This window comes from Parasteatoda tepidariorum, chromosome 6 (genome assembly GCF_043381705.1).
Source record: "Parasteatoda tepidariorum isolate YZ-2023 chromosome 6, CAS_Ptep_4.0, whole genome shotgun sequence".
In the NCBI taxonomy this organism is placed as follows: Eukaryota; Metazoa; Arthropoda; class Arachnida; order Araneae; family Theridiidae; genus Parasteatoda; species Parasteatoda tepidariorum.
The window spans coordinates 72,826,201-72,836,946 of NC_092209.1; the positions used below are offsets into that span (position 1 = coordinate 72,826,201).

A 10,746-nucleotide genomic window follows, 5' to 3' on the forward strand; every position below is an offset into this window, starting at 1 on the left:
GCTGCCTTGACTACGATAAACAGAGCTAAATTATTTTTGAAAAAAAAATCGGAGAGTCACGTGGACAGATACGCTCTATGATTGGTTAAAAATTTGATCGGTAAGATAGCAAAATGAATATTACTGCGCCGATAATCGGTGCAATAGACACTCCGATTTTCATTTTTATCAAACAGCGGTCACCGTTAAACAGTTATAGAAATATAAAAATAAATTATTTCCTTCACCAATGTTTTCTTTTTAATGAAAAATTCACTTAAATCATTTTAAAAAAATGGAAGTAAATGGTAAAATCAACGAAAAATCAAACAGAAACTTGAAAAATTAGAAATTTAAAGCATGCACTTCTTAAAAAAACATAACTTCTACTTCCACTATATTAAACTGTCGACAAAATGTAAATAAAGGTAAGATGTTTTGGTTTTCATATTTAAAGAAAGCTTAATTTTTAAAAAAAAAGAAAATTAGGACAAACGGCTGAAAAAATCTGATGTGTTGAAAACTTTTCTAAGTTTATTTTAACTATCCTTTTTGTGAAATACTTGTTGTAATTAAGATTACGTATGACACGTCTTTGCCACCTGGAATGACAAAATAAACATTTACTCTATTGACATTGCCTATGCTAAGATGCCTGATCGTTCTGTCGAGTGTTTTCCGGAAGATAATGGCTGAGTTTAGTACTCTAACTTCATTTTATTTAAATAAGTACCTTAGTACTTTATAATGTTTAGCCGATTCACAAATGCGTTATATAGTGCGGTGGATGCCTTGGCACCGCCGCACTTATTACATGAAGACTTCGTTTGGCACTGGAAATCTATAACAAGATTCTATACTGGAAAAAGTGCATCGAATTCAGTGCCGATTGAATCAACTTCCATACCTGCTCATTTAAAAGAAATGCTTTCAATCCTTGAACAAGAAGAAAAAGAAATAGAGCTGGGAAATATCGGACCTTGTATGGAATACATGATGCAACATAAACTCCTGGATACCATGTGCGTGCTGGCAACATCTGATTCACCTCCTGGTATGAAGCAATGCATGTTTGCGTTTATCACAAAATCGCTTAACATAATACAACAGTCATTAATACCTCATGTGAGCATATGTGTTCCTATTCAGACTTTTATAAAACTTTGTGGTGAGGTGGTTGCCAGTCCTACTGAAACGGAAGAAATGGAATTCTTGTCTTCAATTTGTAATATTATTCAGGAAAACCCACATATGTACAATAGCTTTTTTTTAGGGGACACCGGGCCTGCGTCACGTAGAAACTCGTCCGTCTCTTCCTCCTCTAGTGATAGTAAAGAAGAAAAAAACGAATATGTCTTGATAGCTTCTCTGTTAAAACTTTACGGAAGTCCAGATAACAATATCTCCAACAAAGCAAAGGAATGCATTAAAACTTTATGCTCAGGTGCTAATGATACAATATCATTTTCTATCGTTCAATCAACCAGTCTTAGTCGTGTGCTTTGTTCCAGTATGATAGCGTTTTACAAAAATATGCCCGTCACCATCAAAATTCAAGACCTTGAAAATCCTATTTTTGAAGAAGAAGAAGGTGTTAAAATATCTCCAGACATGCGCAAATATTTGTGCTACTTGCAGCATCTAAATTTCATCGATACTGTTTGTGAAACGGCACATCCTTTGATAAGTGACGATATTTGCACGCACTTTAAAACCGAATTTCTCGATAGTTGCATCTATCCTTCCATTATAGAAAATGAAAACATTGATAATTTGTTATATGTTACTACCCTGGTTTCTTGTTCTATCAGAGCAATTAAAAGTCCTAAACTTATTGATTCATTTGCTAGACATTTACTCGATGACGATATTATACAGGATGTTGATTTAGCTGAAAGTTACAAATTGACGTTAAAGGATATTCTGATCGAAAGATGCAACAATTGCAAAGCGGATGTTGCCCTAGCCATTTGTACTTTACAACTTTTTGAAGAACTGTTGATTAAACCCACCCAATTCATCCTTAACAACCTAGTGTTGAAATATATAACAAGTCGGGGATATTACGACCACACGGCTTCTGATAGCTGGTTTCAATTTTCAGATGACGATGCTTGTAGCAGATATAGTGATGATGTTTCTGAAGAATCAGGCCCGTCATCTAAATTATACGTTAATAGAATTATCGAAGCTTTTATAGCCTTATTACCCGATGATATAAAATCTTGTGAGTCCGATGAAGAATCTGGTTATGAGACGTACATCAAAGAGGCTCACAATAGATTCATACAGTGCCTTATTGTGTGTGAAAATTTTGATTGGCCAGCAAATTTTCCAGAAAAAGAGGAAAACCATAATGGTACGGAGGACGATTCCAGTTCTGAGTCGCAACCAGAAGCAGATTCTGCTCGGTGGAATTTTTATGAAGGACCTTTTTTAAGAATGATTTTCGACAAACTGGAACAAATGTTGTCCCAGCCTTATGAGATTAATTTGCAACTGACTGCGATTGTTTCCCGTTTGGCACTATTTGCAAACCCTCATATACATGAATATTTTTTAAACCCGCTGATTCCTTATGTTCCTGGTGTTCGAACTCTCTTTACTGTGTTGTTTAAACTGTCTGAAGATATTCAGAAGGACGTGTCAAGTATTGGAGGCTTTAAAACAAAATTAAAATTGACTCGTAATGCATTATTAAGTGATGGTAATGAATATGCGACTTTTGAGGAATCAAATGTGTTGGAGGCTTTAATAGTATTTGAAGAATTCTGCAAAGAACTAGCTGCCATAACTTTTGTTAAATATCATGCTGTGTAACACATTGTAACTTTCTAATTTTGAAACATATTATGATTTAAATTTTAATGATTATTTAAACAATGATTTTAGTGGTTAAGGCTAATTTCAAAAGGCTTAGTACAGTCGAACCTGTTTATCTTGAATCTCACGGGAAAGGCAAAAAATTTGAGGTAAAGGTTTTTTTTTTTTTTAAGTTATACAGGTACTTAAAAAAAAAATTAAATTTAATTAAGAAATTTTATTAAAAGTGCTTCAATTGTTTTTAGGAGAAAAATAGAGGCATTTCTTTAAATTAATTATACCACATACATTTATTTACATAAAATTTTTTTAGCATACATTTCACACTGAAAAAAAATTTTCAAGGATTTTTTACGTTTAACCTTATTTGTTTCGATTATTCTTTTAAGGTTAGAAAGAGCGCAAATCCCTCATAGCCAACATTTTCCTGGGATTCAAGAATAGTTTATTAGAATTCTACAGGTTTTCTACCTCTTTTGCATTCACTTTTGGTTCATCAATGATCTTCAGCTTCTTCCTCTACATCTGATATTCCTTTAACATCTATGATTTCCGCATCTGTCAATGTTGCCAGGCAGTTGTCCACTTGTAAACATCATCAAAATTAATGTCAACATTAAATCCGGATTTTATTGCATTCCATTCAGGCAAATCTGGCTCTGCATTTTCAGCATCAACAGCTTCTTCTTTACTGATGTCTTCAAACTCATGTTCATCATCTTCACAGCTATTCTTAAAACCAGCTTTTTAATACCATTTTGAATAGTTTTTAGATGTACATTTCACCAGGCAAAACAGCAATTCTGATAGCATCTAAGATCTTTATTTTTGGAAGAGAACTTTTTTCATGGATGGCATCAACAAGTTTGCTTACCAACTGTTTTCTATAGTTCACTTTAAAACTCTTAATTATCCTTTGATGCAATGCTTGCAATTTTGAGGGGAAAATGAATTTCTATTCTTAGCTTTCCTGTCTATGTTTAAAAGCTAACTTCTGGTGGTCACTACTCATTAACCCCTCACTTACTGCCAGAATCATTGTATTCCTTTCTAATTAAGAAAGTGCAGGAATAGTGATTGAAATTCCAAAAAACACCCCCATCTTCGAATCTGTTCATTCCTATCTGAACCGTTCACACCCATCTGTACATCCCTACTTCCTGTGGGTTCACGAAATTCATCTCTGTCTGCAAGTTCTACTGATAAAGAAAGTTTTGACATTTGTGCTCTATTATTAGAAATTCGAGAAACATAGATTTTGAAGGAAAAAAATTTCCACACAAAAATGGAACTGATTTTAGACAGTAAATGTAGGAAATTTTGAAATGTAGAGGTTCGAGATAAACAGGTTCAACTGTATATAAAATATTAATATTTGTAAGGTTTAAAGAATACAAGACAAAATATTTTTGATAGCAATTTTTTAATGCAGTAATATCTCTGAGTAAGACTTAATGTATCCTATTAAAATTTAATTAAATAAATCCTAATTGACCTTAGGGTAGTAAGTTCAAGCTTTTATACTACAACTTTTGTTCACACCAGTTAATTTTTATTCAAAAAGCTGTTTTAAACTATTTATTAAATTTTGCGTTTTTAAACTAAACCAATATCTTAAATATTTTTTTTTCCATCCAGGGCACCTATTTCTATTGAACTGAATTATATGATTTTTTTTTATGGTGTGGTTTTCATTTTTCTTTGTAATTTGATTTTCACTTTAGAGAGACCACTCTGCAGAGTTCAGGGAAATATTGTCAAATAATCTACTGTTCTGAAGAAATTTTACCAATTTCTCTCTGTTGCTGAGAAATTTAAAAAAGGATAAAATTCTTTAATTTTTACTAATGAACTTGCACTTTTCTTGGAAGACATTTCTCTCAATTCTATAGAGTGTTTCCTTAGTTTGCGTGTAAAACGAGCCTTGCATGCATTTTTTGAAATTCTGCTGTCTGTTAAAAAAACCAATTTATCATAATATTTAACTTTTTTTAGAAATATTTAAATTTTTTATTTATCTGAAATTATATAAACAGGCTATATGTTAATATGTATACAACCTGCAACTCTTAAATACTTTGTGCAGCCTTCCCTTTCAAACCAAATAATATATTTAAAAAAAAAAAAAATTTAAAATGGTAAAGAAAATNTAAAATTTAATTTTTTTTAGAAATATTTAAATTTTTTATTTATCTGAAATTATATAAACAGTACTATACATACTATACTGTTAATATGTACACAACCTGCAACTCTTAAATACTTTGTGCAGCCTTCCCTTTCAAACCAAATAATATATTTAAAAAAAAAAAATTTAATTTGGTAAAGAAAATTTTTATAACTAATTCTTCAAACTAATTTAAATATTTTTTTTAAAAAAAAATAGAAATTATTAAAAGTCTTAAAATGCAAAGATCAAATTTGACCACTGATAAATAGAAATCTTACTCATGATTTTTTTAAGCGAAGCATGTTTAAAACACTTTTAGTTTAAGGGCATATCTTAAAATTAAAGATGTGAGCTGTTTATACATGATAGGGAATAATAAAATTATTTTTCAATAAAAAAAGTTAAACACTTACTATGTTTTTTTTTTTTATTTCTCTTTATCTTTGTTGTTAAACAGACAACTGTGCAAAATAGTTTATTTTTTATTTTGAAAGAACTATAAAAATACAATTCATTATAGTTTTTGTTGTTATTTAATGTAATAACTGAATTTATCAAGCCATTGAAAGTTGATTTATTTCTTTCAGTGGTTATTCTCTAAAATAAGTTGTGTATAGCCAAGTTAAAATATGTTATTTGAAGCACATTTGTTTGAAAACATAAATTATGTTTATTATAGCATAATTATTTGTATTAAGTCTTGTATTTCTAATGTAAATTAATTGATATCTAGTCTTTATTTATTTCCTTGTAAAATACATTTAAAATTTTTAGAAAAATGCTTTGTTGAATTGCATTTAGCTTTATTTGGGCATTGTTAACAATTATTTATTATAAGAGTATGGCATACTGAATATTAATGTGATCGAATAAATATTTACTTTTGCATGTGATTGAAATGTTTTTTTTTTTTTTTCAATGTAAAATTATTTTAAATACAGTGAAACTTCAATGACTCTAAACATCAAAGGGAAGCCAAAAATACTTTCAGTTATTGAAAATTGAATAAAATATATCATCTTTAGGTTTTTTATAACACCTTGGTCTATAGGCTGAAGTTTTTATATCAAGTTGGGTGGATAATGGATTGCAAATTTTGAGTCAGTTTAGAATGGGCTAGACCAGTGTCTCCCAAAGTGTGATACACGTACCCTCAGGGGTACAGGAACAGTTTAGCGGGGGCACGCGTTCTTATGCGAAATATCTTGCAACAAACAAAAATTTCACAAAATTTTATTCAAAAACAAAGCTAGCCATGAAAATTTACGATTACATATTTTTCTATTGGCTATTTTTTGCACAGTTAATAATTAGTGGTAGCAACAGCCAGTTGTGATTTTTAACTTTTGTGCAATTTTTTATAGTAAAAAATACATTCATTTGTTTAATAGTGGTACAGAGCATTAACGAAAAATTTAGGAAGGGTACACAAAAGTCATAAGTTTAGGAAAGACTGGGCAAGATAGTTATGTCAATGAATAATAAATTATTTTTTGGTCAAGTTTTGATAGCCATTCTTCAAAAATCGTATTTGTCATCCATTTTATTAAGGTTTAGTAAAATTTAAATCAATATTAAATTTATACAGCTGTGCGAAAACTCTTATCAAAAGGCTAGTAAACCAAACAGCTATCGAACTTTAGTAGAAACCAGAATTTTCAAATGAACTGAAGCATGATACATAAGGGCAAACTTATAACAATCTTAAAAAGCAGAAAGCTATGCATTTCTGCTACCATTCTGATGGTAGCTGAAGCAAAGCATCAGCTACCATTTCTGAGATCTCAAATAAAAATATTATCCATCCGTATCTGTGAAACCAAAATTGTGTTCATACTATAAAACATTATGCAATTGCAATCTTTCAATTGAACACTTTTTTTATTTGGTTGTAACACTCTGTTGTCAAGAGTTGAAAAAAATATTAAAAAACCAAGCAGTCTACAATTATTAAAAAATTATCATGTATGAAGACGTACAATAATCACGGAACTTTATTTATGAAGATAAAATATAAGGTTTGGGAAATTTTAATGATGCATTAAGATATACTAAGAACATTACCAGATTTGAAAATTATCAATTTCCTGCATTTTGCTAAGAAAAACCAAATAAATATATTTCAAAATTACAAGTAAATACAATCTAATAATGTTTTCAAAATAAAAACCACTTGCAGCAACAACATTGCAGTCCAAGAACAGAAGATATTTTAGTTTATTAGTACTTGTGAAGAAACTAGGTGAAAAGATTTATGGAATTTCTTATCAGTACATTTTTATCAATTTCAGTTTTCCTTTAAAATTGAATATTCAAATCTTAAGTTATTTTTGGGACACCTGGTACCTTATATATACATAAAGGAAAATAACCACTATCAAAATATTCCTAAAATAAAATTTTAATTATTTAATGACTACCAAAACTCTAGAGTAATTTACACAAATATACTATAAAAAATAATTATTTGCACAAGCTAATTTTTAAAATACTGACTATATGAATGACTATTAAGAACTTTTTCTTTTATTTAAGAAAAAAACATGTATATCCAGTTAATAAAATTAAAATTATAAAAAAAAATTTCATGTCTAAAAAATATTTAAGATAAATATGAGCTCAAACTGAACAAATCCATCATATGGCAAAAAAAAAGAGATAATGAGTAATAAATCAAACAAGTAAATATTTATTGACAAATAACATTTACATAATTTGTAAACAACAGTTCGTAAAATTATAATAAAAAAATAATGATTACACATACTATAATGCAAAATAATAAAATAAAGCATTCAATAGTAGATACATAGCAAAGAAAAGATCAAACAAAAAAAATAATGCAATTTGTGCAACTTAAGGATGTGAGTAACTTTAAATAATCTTACAAGTATATTTATAATTACATGCATTATATTAAAAAAAGAATAAAAATACAGCAAAAATTCAAAATATTTTAGAATTAAAATCTGAAAATAACTATTTCATAAGTCGTATTTGTGACATTGCAAAACAGTCTAAAACATCTATACAATTTGCTTATACTTAAAAAGCATTACCTTGCTTCATTTAAGAACACAAAACATCTCATACACTGGGACGATACTTTAAACTTTCAAACAATATAAATTCACATAAATAATGAAATCTAATTAACAACAAATATTAAAACTTTAAGAGTTTTGGGGCTCTTCCTTAGGTTTAAAAAACTAAGTTCAAACAAAAACTTTCCACAGATGACTTATATTTATTTCATAAATTATCTTTAATGACAAGTAAATAAATAAAAAAAAAACGATAAGGTACATGAAAAAATTGACTTAAATGTGCTATAACATATGCACAATATTAATGCAAATGTATAATTTCAATCTTAAACAGTCTTTTTCTAAGGAAAAATCTTTCATGAATAAGTAAATAAATAAAAAACGATAAGGTACATGAAAAAAAATTGATTTAAATGTGCTAGAACATACGCACAATATTAAAGTAGATGTCTAATTTCAATCTTAAACAGTCTTTTTCTTTGGAAATAAAATTTTTTTGAATGAAGTGTTCAAATGCAAACTTAATTTAATAACGAAGCACTATACAAAAATTTATATATTCTTTAGAAAAGTATTAATAAATTTAATATAATTGATTCATATAATTTATTTATATAGTTAAATTATTAATTGATTTAGATATGTATTAATTGATTTAAAAAAATTACCATTTCAAAAATTCTTATTTCTTTTTGTTTTGTTTTTGGTAAAGCTGAAAGATGTTTTATAGTTTATTAAGGTTTGTTTAGTTTATAACAGAGATTCTTAAAATGTGGTCAATGGACACCAGGGATCAGCTTAGTCAATACAACACACTTATATAAACAGGCTTTCTTGATGCAGCTAGATATAAAATCAAATTATAGAAACAAATTCAATGTGGAAGTAAATTAAGATTTTCTAACATAGAGATCAAAAGTTCTACTATGGTCTCAATAAAAAAGATGAACAATCCATCTTTTTCTAAGTATAATTTTTTTACAGAAAACATTAAAAGAACCATTTTGAAACTGTTTTATACTATTGTTTTTTTTTCATTTATTTTTAAAAAGTGAGGGTTTATTTATTTATTTTTTTTTAAAATTACTTAGTATAACATAATGCATTTCAGATTAGTAAGCCAGTCTCATAAACAAAGTAAAATGCTGTAATTGGAATAGGATTTGTAAAACAAAATGAGGTCAGCAAATTACAGATCTTGGTTTAAAGTTCTTATAAAACTGTATGATGCAGTAGGTACTGGAAAATACTGTTTCTCCAACTAAATAAAATGTAATCAGCATATTGATATAATATATTAAAATTTGTCTTTTATAAATAATTTTTATCACTAAATGATAAATTTTTCTTCTTTAGTATACATTATATTGCAGAATAAATTCTGCAATTCAACATTTCTGTCTTAAAATTGTTAATGTAAAAGCTTTACTGTATCAACAGCATTAACATACATTACTTAAAAGAAATTGGTCCACAGTTGAGATTTCATTTTAAATATTTCATTCAATATATCTCATTTACACTTGAGAATCTGCATTGTTTGCATAAATAAATTATTTAAATAAGAAATAATTTTATAATTTAAGTAATGTATATTAGCATCATCTAAACGTATAATAAACTTTGAAAAAAAAATGCATTTGTTATTTGAAACCTATTTTTGCAAGCACTAATATAAGTAACAACTATCATGAAATAAGATTCAGAACAAAAATAATATTTTTCAGTGTCATTATTAGAATTAAATTGAAAATTTATAATTTTCATACTCTTCTGGTTTAATATACAATCTAATTTTAATCTTATTATCCATAATAAATGCTAATAACTATGGAAAATAACAAATATAGCATAAATTTGAATGTGATCAAAATATAAATACTATGCTGAAGATATGTTAGTCATTTATGATTTTAAATATTATAGACAGTAAGTAATTTTTAAACTAAATAATTAAGAATAAGGAACACAACACCAATAAGGCATTTTATTTAATCCAAAGGAATTGAATGCTGCCAAAAAAATCTTTAATATTTGAATATAAATATCTAGTTTAAGAGCAAGTATACATGCATCTTAATTTCAAGGTAAAAAGTATTCTCTTCAAAATAGGATTCTTTTATTAAACTTAAAAATATTATAAATGGACAGCTGATTTGAAATGTGTTTACCTCTGAATTAATTTTTTTTAAATCAAGAATACTGTTGATACTAATTTATTTTAAACAAAATTGTGTGACAATTAAATTAAGTTTGCTATAATTAGTATTTTAAGCAATATTTCTCATTTCAGAAATAAAATTAAAGAAATCTGATTTAGTAAGCAGTAGTTACTAAATAAAATAAATTTGTTCTTTTTTTTGTGAAAAAAGGTTTTATGACATTCATAAATCGTTACTCCAATTTCTGTCTAAACATTTAATTTCAAACATACAATATTTTCATTTATTTATTTAATTTGGAAAATTTTTTTAATCCAGTGTAATTTTATAAATTGAAGTGCTATTTCATTAACTTTTTAAAATCTTTAAAACCATATGTAGATTTGTAGGAATTAATTTTTTTTAATAAAAAAAAAGATTATAACAGTGATGATTTAAAAACACTCTCATTTAGATTTTCAATTACCAAATAATTCAATTAAAACCTTAAGCATTATCTTGGCAAAGCTGTAAAAGAAATGACTATACACATCAAAATGAAGAGATTTTCATCAGTAAGTATAAA

At 27.4% G+C, this 10,746-nt stretch overlaps 1 protein-coding gene across 1 annotated transcript; it reads left to right on the top strand.

Moving 5' to 3' along the window:
- The first annotated feature begins 364 nt into the window (after window positions 1-364).
- On the top strand, window positions 365-4,301 carry LOC107439438 (FHF complex subunit HOOK interacting protein 2A-like). The gene has a single exon (XM_016052037.3). It carries the CDS (start codon window positions 727-729, stop codon window positions 2,797-2,799), a length of 2,073 nt encoding a protein of 690 aa, XP_015907523.2. The 5' UTR covers window positions 365-726; the 3' UTR covers window positions 2,800-4,301.
- The last annotated feature ends 6,445 nt before the right edge of the window (window positions 4,302-10,746 follow it).